This window comes from Hyla sarda, chromosome 1, assembly GCF_029499605.1.
Source record: "Hyla sarda isolate aHylSar1 chromosome 1, aHylSar1.hap1, whole genome shotgun sequence".
Lineage (NCBI taxonomy): Eukaryota > Metazoa > Chordata > Amphibia > Anura > Hylidae > Hyla > Hyla sarda.
The window spans coordinates 570,696,984-570,720,838 of record NC_079189.1 but is presented as its reverse complement, the minus strand read 5'-3'; the positions used below and the strand labels follow the sequence as shown (position 1 = coordinate 570,720,838).

General features: G+C 36.8%; 1 protein-coding gene across 10 annotated transcripts in view; it reads left to right on the top strand.

Moving 5' to 3' along the window:
• Window positions 1-23,855, top strand: part of SKOR2 (SKI family transcriptional corepressor 2) — a 101,379-nt gene that overhangs the window by 66,930 nt on the left and 10,594 nt on the right. For 9 of the 10 annotated variants that reach the window (XM_056543546.1, XM_056543568.1, XM_056543575.1 and 6 more), the window contains 3 exons: window positions 8,111-8,185; window positions 15,698-15,763; window positions 19,414-19,512. In XM_056543546.1, coding sequence (XP_056399521.1) covers window positions 8,111-8,185; window positions 15,698-15,763; window positions 19,414-19,512 — 240 coding nt within the window. The remainder of the gene's footprint in view (window positions 1-8,110; window positions 8,186-15,697; window positions 15,764-19,413; window positions 19,513-23,855) is intronic. The other variant, XM_056543593.1, reaches the window with a different exon arrangement.

The window sequence follows — 23,855 nt, the reverse complement described above, 5'->3', positions numbered from 1 at the left end:
ATCTTCTTACTACTGGGCTGACACACTGTAACAAACCTCCTCCTCTTGGAATCTTCTTACTACTGGGCTGACACACTGTAACAAACCTCCTCCTCATGTAATCTCCTTACTACTGGGGTGACACACTGTAACAAACCTCCTCCTCATGTAATCTCCTTACTACTGGGGTGACACACTGTAACAAACCCCTTCTTCATGTAATCTTCTTACTACTGGGGTGACACACTGTAACAAACCTCCTCCTCATGTATTCTCCTTACTACTGGGGTGACACACTGTAACAAACCTCCTCCTCATGTAATCTCATTACTACTGGGGTGACACACTGTAACAAACAACCTCCTCCTCATGTAATCTCCTTACTACTGGGGTGACACACTGTAACAAATCTCCTTCCATGTAATTCCCTAACTGGAGTGACATGTGACCTCTCCTCCAGCTCAGCCCCGCCTCCTCCACAGCATCACACAGGTCCTTCAGCCACAATCTCTCCTCTCCTTCCCAGCTAAGCTCCGCCCCCAACATGTGATAGTGACATCATCACAGGTCCTACATCTCCAGCATCTAGCAGTCCGGGGCAGGGGAGGAGACAGAGGGAGGGTAAGAACAGAGGTAGGTCCTGCAGGTATAATGTAACAGTGACAGCGTTCCTCCTCTGGAAAAAGCAAAGGAACGCCGTTCCTGTGCGTTCCTGCAGGACTCGAGCCCTACACACTGTAATCTATCTATCATCTCATATTTATCTGTCATATCAATGTCTCTCAAATCTAATATCTATTATATATACAACAAATGGAAAAATGCTGCCGCACAACCAGGAGATAGTGATGCAGATCCTAATACATCCAGGGGGAGATTTTATCAAAACCTGTGCAGAGGAAAAGTTGCCCAGTTGCCCATAGCAACCAATCAGCTCGCTTCTTTCATTTTTATGTAGGCCTGTGAAAAATGAAAGAAGCGATCTGATTGGTTGCTATGGGCAACTGGGCAAGTTTTCCTCTGCACAGGTTTTGATAAATCTCCCCCCCAGTGTATACATTACATGTATATCCTAATACATCCAGTGTATACATTACATGTATATCCTAATAAATCCAGTGTATACATTACATGTATATCCTAATACATCCAGTGTATACATTACATGTATATCCTAATACATCCAGTGTATGCATTACATGTATATCCTAATACATCCAGTGTATACATTACATGTATATCCTAATACATTCAGTGTATGCATTACATGTATATCCTAATACATTCAGTGTATGCATTACATGTATATCCTAATACATTCAGTGTATGCATTACATGTATATCCTAATACATTCAGTGTATACATTACATGTATATCCTAATACATCCAGTGTATGCATTACATGTATATCCTAATACATCCAGTGTATACATTACATGTATATCCTAATAAATCCAGTGTATACATTACATGTATATCCTAATACATCCAGTGTATACATTACATGTATATCCTAATACATCCAGTGTATACATTACATGTATATCCTAATAAATCCAGTGTATACATTACATGTATATCCTAATACATCCAGTGTATACATTACATGTATATCCTAATACATCCAGTGTATGCATTACATGTATATCCTAATACATCCAGTGTATACATTACATGTATATCCTAATAAATCCAGTGTATACATTACATGTATATCCTAATACATCCAGTGTATACATTACATGTATATCCTAATACATCCAGTGTATGCATTACATGTATATCCTAATACATTCAGTGTATGCATTACATGTATATCCTAATACATTCAGTGTATGCATTACATGTATATCCTAATACATTCAGTGTATACATTACATGTATATCCTAATACATCCAGTGTATGCATTACATTTATATCCTAATACATCCAGTGTATACATTACATGTATATCCTAATACATCCAGTGTATACATTACATTTATATCCTAATACATCCAGTGTATACATTACATGTATATCCTAATACATCCAGTGTGTGCATTACATGTATATCCTAATACATCCAGTGTATACATTACATGTATATCCTAATACATCCAGTGTATACATTACATGTATATCCTAATACATCCAGTGTATACATTACATGTATATCCTAATACATCCAGTGTATGCATTACATGTATATCCTAATACATCCAGTGTATACATTACATGTATATCCTAATACATCCAGTGTATACATTACATGTATATCCTAATACATCCAGTGTATACATTACATGTATATCCTAATACATCCAGTGTATGCATTACATGTATATCCTAATACATCCAGTGTATACATTACATGTATATCCTAATACATCCAGTGTATACATTACATGTATATCCTAATACATCCAGTGTATACATTACATGTATATCCTAATACATCCAGTGTATGCATTACATGTATATCCTAATACATCCAGTGTATGCATTACATGTATATCCTAATACATCCAGTGTATACATTACATGTATATCCTAATACATCCAGTGTATACATTACATGTATATCCTAATACATCCAGTGTATACATTACATGTATATCCTAATACATCCAGTGTATACATTACATGTATATCCTAATACATCCAGTGTATGCATTACATGTATATCCTAATACATCCAGACTACTGTGTGTACATTACATGTATATCCTAATACATCCAGTGTATACATTACATGTATATCCTAATACATCCAGTGTATACATTACATGTATATCCTAATACATCCAGTGTATACATTACATGTATATCCTAATACATCCAGTGTATACATTGTATATCCTAATACATCCAGTGTATACATTACATGTATATCCTAATACATCCAGAGTATACATTACATGTATATCCTAATACATCCAGTGTATACATTACATGTATATCCTAATACATCCAGTGTATACATTACATGTATATCCTAATACATCCAGTGTATACATTACATGTATATCCTAATACATCCAGTGTATGCATTACATGTATATCCTAATACATCCAGTGTATGCATTACATGTATATCCTAATACATCCAGTGTATGCATTACATGTATATCCTAATACATCCAGTGTATACATTACATGTATATCCTAATACATCCAGTGTATACATTACATGTATATCCTAATACATCCAGTGTATGCATTACATGTATATCCTAATACATCCAGTGTGTACATTACATGTATATCCTAATACATCCAGTGTATACATTACATGTATATCCTAATACATCCAGTGTATACATTACATATATATCCTAATACATCCAGTGTATGCATTACATGTATATCCTAATACATCCAGTGTATACATTACATGTATATCCTAATACATCCAGTCTATACATTACATGTATATCCTAATACATCCAGTGTATGCATTACATGTATATCCTAATACATCCAGTGTATGCATTACATGTATATCCTAATACATCCAGACTACTGTGTGTACATTACATGTATATCCTAATACATCCAGTGTGTACATTACATGTATATCCTAATATATCCAGCGTATACATTACATGTATATCCTAATACATCCAGTGTATACATTACATGTATATCCTAATACATCCAGTGTATACATTACATGTATATCCTAATACATCCAGTGTATACATTACATGTATATCCTAATACATCCAGTGTATACATTACATGTATATCCTAATACATCCAGTGTATGCATTACATGTATATCCTAATACATCCAGTGTATACATTACATGTATATCCTAATACATCCAGTGTATACATTACATGTATATCCTAATACATCCAGTGTATGCATTACATGTATATCCTAATACATCCAGTGTATACATTACATGTATATCCTAATACATCCAGTGTATTCATTACATGTATATCCTAATACATCCAGTGTATACATTACATGTATATCCTAATACATCCAGTGTATACATTGTATATCCTAATACATCCAGTGTATACATTACATGTATATCCTAATACATCCAGTGTATGCATTACATGTATATCCTAATACATCCAGTGTATACATTGCATGTATATCCTAATACATCCAGTGTATACATTACATGTATATCCTAATACATCCATTGTATACATTACATGTTTATCCTAATACATCCATTGTATACATTACATGTATATCCTAATACATCCAGTGTATACATTACATGTATATCCTAATACATCCAGTGTATACATTGCATGTATATCCTAATACATCCAGTGTATGCATTACATATATATCCTAATACATCCAGTGTATACATTACATGTATATCCTAATACATCCAATGTGTGCATTACATGTATATCCTAATACATCCAGCGTATACATTACATGTATATCCTAATACATCCAGTGTGTACATTACATGTATATCCTAATACATCCAGTGTATACATTACATGTATATCCTAATACATCCAGCGTATACATTACATGTATATCCTAATACATCCAGACTACTGTGTGTACATTACATGTATATCCTAATACATCCAGTGTGTACATTACATGTATATCCTAATACATCCAGTGTATACATTACATGTATATCCTAATACATCCAGCGTATACATTACATGTATATCCTAATACATCCAGACTACTGTGTGTACATTACATGTATATCCTAATACATCCAGTGTGTACATTACATGTATATCCTAATACATCCAGTGTATACATTACATGTATATCCTAATACATCCAGTGTATACATTACATGTATATCCTAATACATCCAGTGTATGCATTACATGTATATCCTAATACATCCAGACTACTGTGTGTACATTACATGTATATCCTAATACATCCAGTGTGTACATTACATGTATATCCTAATACATCCAGTGTGTACATTACATGTATATCCTAATACATCCAGTGTATACATTACATGTATATCCTAATACATCCAGTGTATGCATTACATGTATATCCTAATACATCCAGTGTATGCATTACATGTATATCCTAATACATCCAGTGTATACATTACATGTATATCCTAACACATCCAGTGTATACATTACATGTATATCCTAATACATCCAGTGTATACATTACATGTATATCCTAATACATCCAGTGTATACATTACATGTATATCCTAATACATCCAGTGTATGCATTACATGTATATCCTAATACATCCAGTGTATGCATTACATGTATATCCTAATACATCCAGTGTATACATTACATGTATATCCTAATACATCCAGTGTATGCATTACATGTATATCCTAATACATACAGTGTATACATTACATGTATATCCTAATACATCCAGACTACTGTGTACATTACATGTATATCCTAATACATCCAGACTACTGTGTACATTACATGTATATCCTAATACATCCAGACTACTGTGTGTACATTACATGTATGGTAAACATATAGTAATAGCTTAATGCTGCTGTTGTTGAATCTTATTCTGATGATTGCATGTACACTCAAAATACTTTTTAAGTAGCCATGTGGGAAATATTTATAGTTCTCTCTCCTTTTTATTTCTGCCTTAACCCCTTTTATTCCAACCATCCATCCATCACAGCATCTTATATAACAGAGGGTCCTATAATGCAACTGTAAGGGGTGTGCACAGAAATCATAGGACCTTATAGTAAAATAAAGAATGCTACCCCCCCCCCCTTATGTGTTATGTCTATTCATTCTCTCCATAGATCCAAAATTCTGCATTGTTTAATCACATAATATATCAGTATGGGAGAGCTCTGTTTTTCCGAATGTAAAGACTATTTTTTACCACTAGAGGGCGCTCACATGCATAATGATTTAACTAGTATTGGACTGTATAGGAGGAAATTAAGGAGCTGTATAAATCTGTATGCAGTGAGCTCCCCCCAGTGGTGGCTGCAAGTAGCTGTTTTTAGATTGTTATGACTAACAAGTAAAGGGATTCTTTGCTGGGCTCCTTCACACGCAGGCTTTACAGCAGTGGTCTCCAAAGGATGGACCTCTAGTTATTGCAACACTACAACTCCCAGCATATTTTTTACCACTAGAGGAAGCTCACAGCACATAGATTAAAAAAAAAAAAAAATATTTACCACTAGGGGGAGCTCAGTGCACAATGATTTAACTAGTATTGTACTGTATAGGAGGAAATGAAGGAGCTGTATAAATCTGTATGCAATGAGCTCCCCCTAGTGGTGGTTGCAAGTAGCTGTTTTTAGATTGTTATGGCTAACAAGTAAAGGGGTTCTTTGCTGGGCTCCTTCACATGCAGGCTTTACAGCAGTGGTCTCCAAAGGGTGGACCTCTAGTTATTGCAAAACTACAACTCCCAGCATATTTTTTTACCACTAGAAGGAGCTCACAGCACATAGATTTTTTTTAACTTTACTTACCACTTGATGGAGCTCACTGCACAATGATTTAACTAGTATTGTACTGTATAGGAGGAAATGGAAGAGCTGTATAAATCTGTATGCAGTGAGCTCCCCCTAGTGGTGGTTGCAAGTAGCTGTTTTTAGATTGTTATGACTAACAAGTAAAGGGGTTCTTTGCTGGGCTCCTTCACACGCAGGCTTTACAGCAGTGGTCTCCAAAGGATGGACCTCTAGTTATTGCAAAACTACAACTCCCAGCATATTTTTTACCACTAGAGGGAGCTCACAGCACATAGATTTTTTTATTTACCACTTGGGGGAGCTCACTGCACAATGATTTAACTAGTATTGTACTGTACTGTATAGGAGGAAATTAAGGAGCTGTATAAATCTGTATGCAATGAGCTCCCCCTAGTGGTGGTTGCAAGTAGCTGTTTTTAGATTGTTATGGCTAACAAGTAAAGTGGTTCTTTGCTGGGCTCCTTCACATGCAGGCTTCACAGCAGTGGTCTAAAAATAATGGACCTCTAGTTATTGCAAAACTACAACTCCCAACATATTTTTTACCACTAGAGGAAGCTCACAGCACATAGATTTTATTTTATTTTATTATATTTACCACTAGGGGGAGCTCATTGCACAATGATTTAACTAGTATTGTACTGTACTGTTTAGGAGAAAATGAAGGAGCTGTATAAATCTGTATGCAATGAGCTCCCCTAGTGGTGGTTGCAAGTAGCTGTTTTTAGATTGTTTTGGCTAACAAGATAAAGTGGTTCTTCTCTGGGCTCTTTCACATGCAGGCTTTACAGCAGTGGTCTCCAAAGGGTGGACCTCTAATTATTGCAAAACTGCAACTCCCAGCATATTTTTTTTACCACTAGAGGGAGCTCACAGCACATAGATTTTATTTTAACTTTATTTACCACTAGGTGGAGGTCACTGCACAAAGATTTAACTAGTATTGTACTGTATAGGAGGAAATGAAGGAGCTGTATAAATCTGTATACAGTGAGCTCCTCCTAGTGGTGGTTGCAAGTAGCTGTTTTAAGATTGTTTGGCTAACAGGTTAAGTGGTTCTTTGCTGGGCTCCTTCACATGCAGGCTTTACAGCAGTGGTCTCCAAAGGGTGGACCTCTAATTATTGCAAAACTGCAACTCCCAGCATATTTTTTTACCACTAGAGGGAGCTCACAGCACATAGATTTTATTTTAACTCTATTTACCACTAGGTGGAGCTCACTGCACAATGATTTAACTAGTATTGTACTGTATAGGAGGAAATGAAGGAGCTGTATAAATCTGTATGCAGTGAGCTCCCCCTAGTGGTGGTTGCAAGTAGCTGTTTTAAGATTGTTATGGCTAACAAGTAAAGGGGTTCTTTGCTGGGCTCCTTCACATGCAGGCTTTACAGCAGTGGTCTCCAAAGGGTGGACCTCTAGTTATTGCAAAACTACAACACCCAGCATGCCTGGACAGCCAACGGCTGTCCGGGCATTCTGGGAGTTGTAGTTTTGCAACATCTGGAGGCTAACAGTCCATTTTAAGGTCCTAGTCCTGTATCTAAATACCCTGGCCAAGGCAGAATGGCTTCTTGATGACCCTCTCCCCCACCCCCAATTGCACGTTATGGTAGATATGAAATAATAAAACCGCCATTGAGTGCGCCACATCTGAATTTACATTATGTCTCGTGGCAGATAAAAGCAAAGAGATGCATTTTTACGTGACGGAATCGGACACCTCGACGGGGGAATTCTGGAGAGAAATACCAGGTAAGGTAAAACGTATCCTCCTCTAGAATGTTCTATTGGTGGAGAAAAAAATAAAAATAAATAAAAATATTAAACCCAGAATAGGCATAATATAAAAAAAAAAAAAAAAGAGATAAGATGGCGGTAATAGCAAGTGGATTATTAATTGCGTAGGACGCACGACAGGATGTTTTAGGACCATATACAATGAGGCCGCGTGGCGGAAGGCTGGAATGACAATAATTGAAATGTTCCGTACAAACCTTCTATTAAGAAGGATCACAAGCTTATTGCTTTTTTCTATCTGTCAGACAGACATTAAAGGTGTTTTATTGCGCCTTTTCCCCCAACATTTATATTATCTACATGATAATGATCTCTACACAAAATGTATAATACATTTACAAAAATTACATTATACAAATTAAATGAAACCACCTTTTTACTGATTGCTAAACGTCTCCGAGGGCTTTACGGACGACGTGATTAGAACTTGTGATACCGACTTGTCTATTGCAGTGTCTTAAGGAGAGGGTTTGCTTTCTTGGGAGCAGGGAATCTAATTTCCCATTTATGTAATGCAAACTGCCTTGGCTTTGACTATTCACGGTTAATTGACTGTCAAACGAGGTTGTTATCCCGAGGCAATGTCTGCAAATTTGCCTGTCAAATGAGACAGAGAGTGCAGGCAGCGGAGAGAGAGAGAGGGGAGCGCTCGGCAGCCGAGAGAGAGAGGGGGACAGGGCTTGGGGTGCAGTCGGGTTGTGTGACAGCCAGAGGTGGGGGGCTGGGCACTTAGGTGTTTATTGGGGGAGCAAGGAGTGCAGAAGAATACAGGAAAAGTGTCTGCGGGAGGCGATATTATGTGGCCCCCACCAATTATATACGATCTACAAAATATCTATGGATATCTTATATAGGTTTATATACATGTATGTCTGTATTGATTTAGTATCTATTGTTTTTTATACCTTTCTAGTTTTTCTGTCTATCTATCTCATATCTATCGATCTATCTCATATCTATCTCTCTATATCATATCTATCTATCTCATATCTATCTATCTCTGTCATATCTATCTATCTCCTATCTATCTATCTCATATCTATCTATCTATCTATCTATCTGTCTCATATCTATCTATCTATCTATCTCATATCTATCTATCTATATCATATCTATCTCATATCTATCTATCTATCTATCTGTCTCATATCTATCTATCTATCTATCTATCTATCTATCTCATATCTATCGATCTATCTCATATCTATCTCATATCTATCGATCTATCTCATATCTATCTCTCTATATCATATATATCTATCTCATATCTATCTATCTATCTCTGTCATATCTATCTATCTCCTATCTATCTATCTCATATCTATCTATCTCATATCTATCTATCTATCTGTCTCATATCTATCTATCTATCTCATATCTATCTATCTATATCATATCTATCTCATATCTATCTATCTATCTATCTATCTATCTCATATCTATCTCATATCTATCGATCTATCTCATATCTATCTATCTCATATCTATCTATCTATATCATATCCATCTATCTCATATCTATCTATCTATCTATCTAACTCATATCTATCTATCTATCTCATATCTATCTATCTATCTATCTATCTATCTCATATCTATCTATCTATATCATATCTATCTCATATCTAGCTATCTATCTCATATCTATCTATCTATATCATCTATCTATCTATCTATCTCATATCTATCTATCTCATATCTATCTATCTATCTATCTCATATCTATCTATCTATATCTATCTATCTCATATCTATCTATCTATCTCATATCTATCTATCTATATCATCTATCTATCTATCTCATATCTATCTATCTCATATCTATCTATCTATCTATCTATCTCATATCTATCTATCTCATATCTATCGATCTATCTAATATCTATCTCATATCTATCTATCTATATCATATCCATCTATCTCATATCTATCTATCTATCTATCTATATCATATCTATCTATCTCCTATCTATCTATCTATCTATCTCATATCTATCTATCTATCTATATCATATCTATCTATCTCCTATCTATCTATCTATCTATCTATCTATCTCATATCTATCTATCTATCTCATATCTATCTATCTATCTGTCTCATATCTATCTATCTATCTATCTATCTATCTCATATCTATCTATATCATATCTATCTCATATCTATCTATCTCATATCTATCTATCTCATATCTATCTATCTATCTCATATCTATCTATCTATCTATCTATCTATCTCATATCTATCTATCTATCTCATATCTATCTATCTATCTATATCATATCTATCTATCTATCTATCTCATATCTATCTATCTCATATCTATCTATCTATCTATCTATCTCATATCTATCTATCTCATATCTATCTATCTCATATATATAGCTATCTCTCTATCTCATATCTATCTATCTATCTATCTATCTCATATCTGTTAGATAGATAGATAGATAGGTATGAGATAGATAGATATGAGATAGATAGATAGATAGATATGAGATAGATAGATATGAGATAGATAGATATGAGATAGATAGAATAGATAGATATGAGATAGATAGATATGAGATAGATAGATAGAATAGATAGATAGATATGAGATAGATAGATAGAATAGATAAATATGAGATAGATAGATAGATATGAGATAGATAGAATAGATAGATATGAGATAGATATGAGATAGATAGATAGATACGAGATAGATAGATATGAGATAGATATGAGATAGATAGATATGAGATAGATAGATACGAGATAGATAGATATGAGATAGATATGAGATAGATAGATATGAGATAGATAGATATGAGATAGATATGAGATAGATAGATATGAGATAGATAGATGTGAGATAGATAGATAGATATGAGATAGATAATAGGCTGTAGACCTACCATAAAGTATCCATGTATATATACTGCATATATATATGTGTGTGTGTGTGTGTGTGTTAAAACCTATCCATCCATCTTTTTCCAGTTACTGAAGTTAATGGAATAACTACTTTTGTTTTAGAAAAAGAGAGGACATAATATATATATATATATATATATATATATATATATATATATATAAGGGATATAGGAAATAGGGGAGTTTTCAAAATGTGATGAAGGAGCAGGGTGGTCTTATCAATGTACAAGATATGAGCGCTCTAATAGGAATATATAGCAATTCACAAGTTCCACTGCTGCCTGTGGCAGATGGTCTCATTGTGTTATCGTGTTATGTATAGGATTGGTGTGGGGTGTTATCATGTTATGTATAGGATTGGTGTGGGGTGTTATCGTGTTATGTATAGGATTGGTGTGGGGTGTTATCATGTTATGTATAGGATTGGTGTGGGGTGTTATCGTGTTATGTATAGGATTGGTGTGGGGTGTTATCGTGTTATGTATAGGATTGGTGTGGGGTGTTATCATGTTATGTATAGGATTGGTGTGGGGTGTTATCATGTTATGTATAGGATTGGTGTGGGGTGTTATCGTGTTATGTATAGGATTGGTGTGGGGTGTTATCGTGTTATGTATAGGATTGGTGTGGGGTGTTATCATGTTATGTATAGGATTGGTGTGGGGTGTTATCCTGTTATGTATAGGATTGGTGTGGGGTGTTATCGTGTTATGTATAGGATTGGTGTGGGGTGTTATCCTGTTATGTATAGGATTGGTGTGGGGTGTTATCATGTTATGTATAGGATTGGTATGGGGTTTTATCATTCTATGTATAGGATTGGTGTGGGGTGTTATTCTATGTATAGGATTGGTGTTGGGTGTTATCATGTTATGTATAGGATTGGTGTGGGGTGTTATCATGTTATGTATAGGATTGGTGTGGGGTGTTATCGTGTTATGTATAGGATTGGTGTGGGGTATTATCCTGTTATGTATAGGATTGGTGTGGGGTGTTATCGTGTTATGTATAGGATTGGTGTGGGGTGTTATCGTGTTATGTATAGGATTGGTGTGGGGTGTTATCATGTTATGTATAGGATTGGTGTGGGGTGTTATCGTGTTATGTATAGGATTGGTGTGGGGTGTTATCGTGTTATGTATAGGATTGGTGTGGGGTGTTATCCTGTTATGTATAGGATTGGTGTGGGGTGTTATCATGTTATGTATAGGATTGGTGTGGGGTTTTATCATTCTATGTATAGGATTGGTGTGGGGTGTTATCATTCTATGTATAGGATTGGTGTTGGGTGTTATCATGTTATGTATAGGATTGGTGTGGGGTGTTATCATGTTATGTATAGGATTGGTGTGGGGTGTTATCGTGTTATGTATAGGATTGGTGTGGGGTATTATCCTGTTATGTATAGGATTGGTGTGGGGTGTTATCATGTTATGTATAGGATTGGTGTGGGGTTTTATCATTCTATGTATAGGATTGGTGTGGGGTGTTATCATTCTATGTATAGGATTGGTGTGGGGTGTTATCATGTTATGTATAGGATTGGTGTGGGGTGTTATCATGTTATGTATAGAATTGGTGTGGGGTGTTATCCTGTTATGTATAGGATTGGTGTGGGGTGTTATCCTGTTATGTATAGGATTGGTGTGGGGTTTTATCATTCTATGTATAGGATTGGTGTTGGGTGTTATCACACTTTGTATAGGATTGGTGTGGGGTGTTATCATGTTATGTATAGGATTGGTGTGGGGTGTTATCGTGTTATGTATAGGATTGGTGTGGGGTGTTATCATGTTATGTATAGGATTGGTGTGGGGTGTTATTATGTTATGTATAGGATTGGTGTGGGGTGTTATTATGTTATGTATATGATTGGTGTGGGGTGTTATAGTGTTATGTATAGGATTGGTGTGGGGTGTTATCCTGTTATGTATAGGATTGGTGTGGGGTGTTATCGTGTTATGTATATGATTGGTGTGGGGTGTTATCATGTTATGTATAGGATTGGTGTGGGGTGTTATCATGTTATGTATAGGATTGGTGTGGGGTGTTATCCTGTTATGAATAGGATTGGTGTGGGGTGTTATCATGCTATGTATAGGATTGGTGTGGGGTGTTATCGTGTTATGTATAGGATTGGTGTGGGGTGTTATCCTGTTATGTATAGGATTGGTGTGGGGTGTTATCATGCTATGTATAGGATTGGTGTGGGGTGTTATCATGTTATGTATAGGATTGGTGTTGGGTGTTATCACACTTTGTATGGAACTGGTGTAGGGTGCATGATCTGTGACATGATGGAGCAGTATTTCCACCTTTACACTGGCAGGCTATGTAATATTCTATATATACACAGTAACTACTAATAAAAATTTTTTTTTAGAACTTCTGTTATGCCAGATCCTATTGTCCTGGCACATGGTGACCTTCTTGATCATTAAATCTACAAATAAATAGATTCTGTAGAAACAGCTCCTCTAGTGGGCAAACTGATGTACAGGTTTATTTTTCAGCTCACAGTAATGTTATACCAGTAAGAACTGTATTGGTTTCTTCTCGTCCAATTTCTAAAGACTTTTACACATCAATCCATAGGCCTCTACTCACCAGAAGTAGGGCTGATATGTGTCAGTATATCTTTGTATGCTTAGAATAGTGTAGCAGACTGTGTTATGCCATATAGAAGCATCCAGTGAAAAATCTTTACAGTTCTTATATTGGGAGCATAAAGGCAGTGATGCCACTCTATGCAACTACAATGGCATCTGTTACAGTTATATACAAGAGGCATAACTTGGGATTTTCTCCTAAAGCATACCTCAAATGGAGTGTGACACACTTTTTTTCTATAGCAACATCATATACCACTAGGGCAAAGAAAGGTTACTTTGGAGGACCTTACATGAAAATGGAATACAAGGACAGCTAAGAAAATCAGAGAAACTAGCTTACTCTAGAGCAAGGTCTAGAAACGCATCAAGATCAAAACTATATTTTAAGTCATGTATGCTGTTCATTTATAAATTCATGAAATAAAGCTGCATGAAGTGCCAGTGCTGGATTGTCTATATTTCTTTTTTACAATACATGGACATCCTATTAATTTCAATAGAAATTGTGTAATACTTAATTTCTCCAGTGTTAGCGCTGTAGGAAAATTGAGCACTTGCTGCAAAGTTCCTTCATAAGTTACAGCTGATGGCTGCCAGGTCCCAGCAGGGAAGTCACAATTCTGAGGCTAAAACCAATTTAGATTTTAGAAGTTATTTTTATACTTAATTAGTATTCATTTCTTTCACTGTACTTTTGATTATTTAATAGATTTTTTTATTTTAGATTTTCTAATATCCTATTTCATTTTATTTACCCTTTTCCCCATTCCATAAGATTTTTATTTTACCAATTTTTCCAGCATTTATCAAGTCTAAGACCCCACATATAAGTTTACTGTATGTTATAATAAGATTATATGTATTTTTTCTTTTACATTTTTTGCCAATACATTGTAGGAAATTGAGCACTTGCTGCAAAGTTCAGCTGATCGCTGCCGGGTCCCAGCAGGGAAGTCACAATTCTAAGGCTGAAACCAATTTATGTTTTAGAAGTTATTTTTATACGTAATTGTTATTCATTCCTTTCTGGGTACTTTAAAAAAAAAATATTTATTTAAATAAATGATATATTTTATGGCACTTTTATATCCTATTTCTTTTTATTTACCACCCCACCCCCCACTTTCCATTCCATTTTATTTTACCAAGGTTTCCATTTTATTCCACAGTGTATCAAGTGTAAGACCCCACATATAAATTTACTGTATGTTAAAATAAGATTTTTTGTACTTGTTTTTTTTTTTTTTTTGCCAAAACATTGTAGGCCCCTTAGAAGAATTCAGTCAGCTGGGGCTGATGCAGCAATAATTCCACTGCTTTCCTGTTGCAAAGTTCTCATTGCAGTTTTTATATATACATAAAGTTAATGTCGAATCCCACAAAATAACAAGTACAAAAAAAAAAGAACCTAAATAGCGGGACATCTGCGCTCATAACGCGTTTAATTAACTTTTGCATCATGTTCTCAGTGGGTCACGAGCGAAATTCTGATCTTTCTCTATCTTTACTTTAATAACTTGTTGAAATGTTGGCATAAAAGGTAGAATATAAAAATTCCAAGTAAAGACATAAAACGCCTCGGAGCCTCCCCCCCTCCCACCCCCACTAACAGATGCCAATATCTTTCCTGACAGCCAATACTAAACATGTAAAAACCTACACAAAAAAGAGAGAGACGGTGGTTAATCCAACAAGCGACAGCCGTAACCTCATCCCCGCCTGTGGCAACGCGCCACGCTGAATGGGCCCTTAAAGTGAAATTTATGTCGCCTCTTCTCTACCCGTGAAACTGTTTTAATCTTGAAAAAGGCAATTACTCCGCGGCCATAAAAGCGGACGGAGGGGGAGAAAAAGAGAAAAAAATTAAATGAAAAAAATAAAAAACAACAAAGTCAACAAACTTGTTAAAGTAAAATTTTTTTTTTCTGTATTGTCTTGCAGGAGAAGCCAGTCAGGACAACAGCTCATCACATGGCCTGAAGAAGGACATGGGGAGCATGGGGAAAGGTACGTCTTCTCATAGACAAACAGTATAGGACTGCCCTTCTCACCTGGATATGGTGCACATGTTCAAAAAAAATCTCTGGGCATAGTAGAGGCTGCCACCATATGGCTATTAGAAAAAAGAGCTCCCATAGCAAAGGCCATTTGTGCCACCATAATAGTGCCCATTTTTGCCACGCCATTGCCATGACCACGTGTGCCTCAATTATAGTGCCCAATTTTTCCACACCTTTTGTGAACACCATGTGTGCCCCCATAATAGTGCTAATTTTTGCCAATGACATGACCATGTTTTCCCCCAATATAGTACCCATTTTTAGCACATCATTGCCATGACCATGTGTGCCCTATTATACTGCCCATTTTTTCCACACCTTTGCTATGCCAATGTGTGCCCACATAATAGTGTCCAATTTTGCCATGCCTTTGCCAGGACCATGTGTGCCCCCATTACATTGCCCATTTTTGCTATGCCATTGTCATGTCCATGTGACCCCCCCCCATTATACTGTACATTTTTGCTATGCCATTGTCATGTCCATGTGTGCCGCCATTATACTGCCCATTTTTTCCATGCCATTGTCATGTCCATGTGTGCCCCCATTATACTGCCCATTTTTTCCATGCCGCTGCCTGCTGTGACTATGAATAATCCCACAACCCCCCCCCACCACCACCACCACATTTGGTTACAATGCAGGGGAGTCCTGTATATTTTCCACACAGTTGCAAAGAGTATGGGACCAACCAGCAGACATCCTCTCTCAAATGACCATATGTATCTCTGGAGTGCACAGTGCAGCATACTTTGGAGGTCTCCATAGGTAGCATCATTCACATCAATTTTTCACAGTTCTAAAGATCTCCGCTTGCTATCTAGGAATAGGACTATTCATGTTAACACTAAGGGCCCAATGCTCCATATGGAATTTTCTGATCTCATAAAGTTTGACATTGGCTAGGATATGCCATCTCTTGGTGATCGATGGGGGTCCCAATGATCCTGAGAATAAACAGTGGGGGTCCCATAGGTCAGACCCCCACCAATCGTAAAGTAGATGGCATATTCTAGAGCTAAGTTAGCCTTACCATACAGACCTAGTACTTTTCAGTTGGGAGTTTGCAACAATTGTATCCATTCTATACAATGCAGTTTGATCTAAATAAATAGTCTGAACATTAGGCTGATATGTTTCACCTGCAATTATACATTTTGTAGCAAACTGTCAGCACAGAAGAGTTTGTTGGCTTACAGAGTATGGTCTACACCACTGTTTCCAAAACAGTGTGCCTCCAGCTGTTGCAAAAACTTCAACTCCCAGCATGTCTGGACAGCCTTTGACTGTCCAGGAATGCTGGGAGTTGTAGTTTTGCAAAAGCTGGAGGCACACTGGTTGGGAAACACTGGTCTTTACTTTCAGGGCAAACTATAAAACACAGTTCAACATTGCAGCTTCCATATGTAAATAGTACTATCTGCAAGTATTAGGCTGTAGAGCAGGATGATCTGAGCAGATGATATATACAACACAGTACAATCTGCAGGTAACATAGTTGTATGAGAAAATTTTCAGAAATACTTGTCATTTATTCATGTAAATCTCTGCTCATTGTGGCCTAATAATTAATTATAGATCTATCTGCTCAGCTCCTCCTGCTCTATAACATGATACCTGCAGATTGTACTGTGTTGTATATATCATCTGCTCAGCTCCTGCTCTATAACATGATACCTGCAGATTGTACTGTATTGTATTTATAATCTGCTCAGCTCCTCCTGCTCTATAACATGATACCTGCAGATTGTACTGTATTGTATATATCATCTGCTCAGCTCCTCCTGCTCTATAACATGTTACCTGCAGATTGTACTGTATTGTATATATCATCTGCTCAGCTCCTCCTGCTCTATAACATGTTACCTGCAGATTGTACTGTATTGTATATATCCTCTGCTCAGCTCCTCCTGCTCAATAACATGATACCTACAGATTGTACTGTGTTGTATATATCATCTGCTCAGCTCCTGCTCTATAACATGATACCTGCAGATTGTACTGTATTGTATATATAATCTGCTCAGCTCCACCTGCCCTATAACATGATGCCAGCAGATTGGACTGTATTCTCAATGTGACAAGTTGGCCGATCCTGTTAAAATTGATGGTTTTGCAAAAGCGTGCCTGATGTATATGGGGACCTTTAGGTCTGTAAAGGTTTATGTACAGACATAAAGATGCTGAAAACCTGACTTCTCACAGCTGAAGGTTTGCTACTGTTGCATCAAGTTTAGGCAATTCATTTTAACTTATTTAGCACTGTGCAGAAATTAATTCTGGTCATGCATTTAGCTCACAGGAAATTTTCTATACTGGATACAACTGTAACAAACCCTCAGCTATAGAAAAAGAAAGTATTAGGTATAGAATTTTAGTTTCTAGCCTTACATGAATAGAACAGGGTAATTACCAGCAGCTGAAAACCTGATATTTCTGATGTGAAAAATGTATTCCCCAATATGCAGGATAGGGGATACATTTTATATTGTGGGGGGGGGGGGGCTCTCCCCGGGATAGGCGTGTCATGACCCCTACCCGAAACGGGGCTGCCACACCCACTCCATATATCTCTATGGGACAGCCATTTAGCTATCTTCGGCTCTCCCATAGAAGTATATGGAGGGGGCGTGGTGGCCCCCCTTCTGGCGGGGGTCGTGATGCACTGCTCCCATACAGGAGATTATGGGGGGGTCCCAGCAGTCAGAGCCCCCACAATCTAAAACTTATCTCCTATCTTGCAGATAGGAAATACGTTTTTCACTATGAGACTTCTCCTGTAAACAGAGAATTTTCTTTGTTGCATCTGTTTCTGGGAAAGTTGGATGTCATGCCAGAGCGGTGAATGTACCTAGTCATATATAGTGATACAACGAGGAGACAGGATCATTGCATTCATCGTCACATTTAGGAGTCTAGGAAAGCTGAGTGCAGTGGGGGCCAAATTGTTTGTCACCCAGCTTTCCCAGGAAGTGATATAACTAAGAATATTATTTGTGACAATTTGACAGAAGAAAGCGACTTAGATGCCATTTTTCAACCATGCAGTGAAAGGACACACAAGGTCGCAGATATAGTCCTAGTCCGGCCCAGTAGACTACAGCCAGCCAGATGTGATCTCTTCCTTCTTTCTTAGAGGTTGAACACATTAGCGTCCATTATTCGCCCTTCATTACAGTAGTGACATGGCCCTTTTAAATACTGGCATTAACTCCTTCTTTGCCCGAGGCTGGAAACCCATCAGTCACAGAGAGCGGCTTCACCCCCGCCCACATCCCACCGAAAGGGTTAGCAGCAAAGTTAGGCAGGTAACCGGCTTATGAACCATATTTTATGCTTGACAAGCTGGATATGAATAATATATAGGGGCTGGGTGGATATAATTGAGATTAATGCATGCGTATCAATCAATACATGACACGGTAATATAATACTTTAAAATAATATATTGCATTGATTTATATTCATGGATTTCTGCATCAGACCTCGCCCTGTCCACACAGCACTTTATGCTGTTTTTTATTTTATTTTCAGTTTTATTTTTAATTTTTTTACATTTGTGGATTGTAACAGAATTTTTTTTCCCTGTTTTTCCAGAAGAACTTCAAAAAGTTTTATTTGAGCAAATAGATCTAAGGAGAAGGCTAGAACAAGAATTCCAAGTGTTAAAGGGGACGCCGTCTTTTCCGGTTTTCAGTAAGGATATTTTATCACTACTACTAATGAATAATGAAAATAGTAAAATTAATAATAATATGATAATTATTGTTATTATTATATGTTGCCTTATTTTCACCCCCTGTGGGGTTAAGTAGTAACTTTGGTTGAGATATTTTGGGCATATACACAAACTTAAAAGAAAAAGTTACAGAAGAGCAGCTGCCCTGGTAGATGTTTATATGTTTACTGTGGTTTCATTATGGTGCCCAAATTATGCAGTCCTAGGGATGCAGTCCCATGATAGTCAGATAGATTGATAGATAGATAGAAAGATATGAGAAAGATAGATATGAGATAGATAGATACAGGGCTCAAGTCCTGCAGGAACGCATGGGAACAGAGTTCCTGCACTTTTTCCACAGCAGGAACCCTGTTCCCATTAACAGGAGTCCTGCAGGATCAGCCCTTAAGTGGAAATCTTGAGTGAGTTCCCATACTTTTTTTTCCCAGGACTTGACCCCTGGATAGATAGACATGAGATAGATAGATAGATAGATAGATAGATATGAGATAGATAGATATGAGATAGATAGATAGATAGATATGAGATAGATAGATAGATAGATAGATATGAGATAGATAGACATGAGATAGATGGATGGATAGATAGATAGATATGAGATAGATAGATATGAGATAGATAGATAGATAGATATGAGATAGATAGATAGATAGATATGAGATAGAAAGATATGAGATAGATAGATAGATAGATATGAGATAGATAGATAGATATGAGATAGATAGATAGATATGAGATAGAAAGATATGCGATAGATATGAGATAGATAGATAGATAGATAAATCCAAAGAGGCAGCAGCACACAAGGTATACGGTGCAAAAAAGTATGTGGTTTTATTGCATCAGTGCATACAGAGCAACGTTTCTGCGACCTCCTCGTCGCCTTTCTCAAGCTCCAGCACCAGCTACCTGAAGCACTATCTGGTTGTGCTGCTCTCCTGGGATATTTAGATAGATAGATAGATATGAGATAGAAAAATATGAGAGATAGATAGATAGACATTAGATAGATAGATAGATAGGTGAGATAGATATGATAGATATGAGATAGATATGAGATAGATGATAGCTAGATATTAGATAGATAGATATGAGATAGAAAGATAGACAGATATGAGATAGAAAGATATGAGATAGATAGATAGATAGATATGAGATAGATGGAAAGATATGAGATAGATAGATAGATATGAGATAGATAGATATGAGATAGAAAGATAGATATGAGATAGATAGATATATATGAGATAGATAGATATATATCAGATAGATAGATAGATATGAGATAGATGATAGATAGATATAAGATAGAAAGATATGAGATAGATAGATATGAGATAGATAGAAAGATATGAGATAGATAGATATGAGATAGATATATAAATAGATAGATATGAGATAGATAGATAGATATGAGATAGAAAGATATATATGAGATAGATAGCTAGATAGATATTAGATAGATATTAGATAGAGAGATAGATAGATAGATATGAGATAGAAAGATAGATATGAGATAGATGGATATTAGATAGATAGATATGAGACAGATGATAGATAGATAGATATGATATAGATAGATAGATATGAGATAGATAGATAGAAAGATATGAGATAGATAGAAAGATATGAGATAGATGATAGATAGATATGAGATAGATAGATAGAAAGATATGAGATAGATAGATAGATATGAGATAGATAGATATATAGATATGAGATAGAAAGATATGAGATAGATAGATATGAGATAGATAGATATGAGATAGATAGATATGAGATGGAAAGATAGATATGAGATAGATATTAGATAGATAGATATGAGATAGATGATAGATAGATATGAGATAGAAAGATATGAGATAGATAGATAGATATGAGATAGATAGAAACATATGAGATTGATAGATATGAGATAGATAGGTATGAGATAGAAAGATAGATATGAGATAGATAGATAGATATGAGATAGATAGCTAGATAGATATTAGATAGATAGATATGAGATAGATAGATAGATAGATAGACAGATATGAGATAGATAGAAAGATAAGAGATAGATAGAAAGATATGAGATAGATAGATATGAGAGATAGATAGATAGATTATTAGATAGATAGATATGAGATAGATGATAGAAAGATATGAGATAGATAGATAGATATGAGATAGAAAGATATGAGATAGATAGATAGATATGAGATAGATAGATATATAGATATGAGATAGAAAGATATGAGATAGATAGATATGAGATAGATAGATATGAGATAGATAGATATGAGATGGAAAGATAGATATGAGATAGATATTAGATAGATAGATATGAGATAGATGATAGATAGATATGAGATAGAAAGATATGAGATAGATAGATAGATATGAGATAGATAGAAACATATGAGATTGATAGATATGAGATAGATAGGTATGAGATAGAAAGATAGATATGAGATAGATAGATAGATAGATATGAGATAGATAGCTAGATAGATATTAGATAGATAGATAGATATGAGATAGATAGATAGATAGATAGACAGATATGAGATAGATAGAAAGATAAGAGATAGATAGAAAGATATGAGATAGATAGATATGAGAGATAGATAGATAGATTATTAGATAGATAGATAGATAGATATGAGATAGATGATAGAAAGATATGAGATAGATAGATAGATATGAGATAGAAAGATATGAGATAGATAGATAGATATGAGATAGATAGAAAGATATGAGATAGATAGATAGATATGAGATAGATAGATATGAGATAGATAGAAAGATATATATGAGATAGATAGATAGATATGAGATAGATAGATAGATATGAGATAGATAGATAGAGATCCATACAAAAGAAGTTTGCCGCAGCAAACTTCTTTTGTGTGGATAACTGTGGGCCTTGGACCTGGGCTATTTCCACTGCTTTGCACCTAACTACCACCAAATCTTTGCTAGTTTATTTAAAAGGAAAAAATAAAGTCTTCCCGTGACATATGTATTCAGACTCTTTACCCAGGACTTAGTTGAAGCCCCTTAAGCAGAAATTACAGTCTCCAGTCTTCTTGGTGATGACTCTGAGGCCACGAGTTTTCCCTCAACCCTGACCAGTCTACCTGTCTACCTGTCTCTACAGCATGTATTGGGCAGGGATGTATTGGGCAGGCGATGGGCAGTGCCTGGTTTGCTCCAGACATGATGCTGCCCCCACCATACTTCACTGTAGGGATGGTATTGGGCAGGTGATGGGCAGTGCCTGGTTTCCTCCAGACATGATGGTGCCCCCACCATGATCACTGTAGGGATGGTATTGGGCAGGTGATGGGCAGTGCCTGGTTTGCTCCAGACATGATGCTGCCCCCACCATGATCACTGTAGGGATGGTATTGGGCAGGTGATGGGCAGTGCCTAGTTTCCTCCAGACATAATGCTGCCCCTACCATGATCACTGTAGGGATGGTATTGGGCAGGTGATGGGCAGTACCTGGTTTCCTCCAGACATGATGCTGCCCCCACCATACTTCACTGAAGGGATGGTATTGGGCAGGTGATGGGCAGTACCTGGTTTCCTCCAGACATGATGCTGCCCCCACCATGATCACTGTAGGGATGGTATTGGGCAGGTGATGGGCAGTGCCTGGTTTCCTCCAGACATGATGCTGCCCCCACCATGATCACTGTAGGGATGGTATTGGGCAGGTGATGGGCAGTGCCTGGTTTCCTCCAGACATGATGCTGCCCCCACCATACTTCACTGTAGGGATGGTATTGGGCAGGGGATGGGCAGATGATGGGCAGTGCCTGGTTTCCTCCAGACATGATGCTGCCCCCACCATGATCACTGTAGGGATGGTATTGGGCAGATGATGGGCAGTGCCTAGTTTCCTCCAGACATGATGCTGCCCCCACCATACTTCACTGAAGGGATGGTATTGGGCAGGTGATGGGCAGTACCTGGTTTCCTCCAGACATGATGCTGCCCCCACCATGATCACTGTAGGGATGGTATTGGGCAGGTGATGGGCAGTGCCTGGTTTCCTCCAGACATGATGCTGCCCCCACCATGATCACTGTAGGGATGGTATTGGGCAGGTGATGGGCAGTGCCTGGTTTCCTCCAGACATGCTGCTGCCCCCACCATACTTCACTGTAGGGATGGTATTGGGCAGGGGATGGGCAGATGATGGGCAGTGCCTGGTTTCCTCCAGACATGATGCTGCCCCCACCATAATCACTGTAGGGATGGTATTGGGCAGGTGATGAGCAGTGCCTGGTTTTCTCCAGACATGAT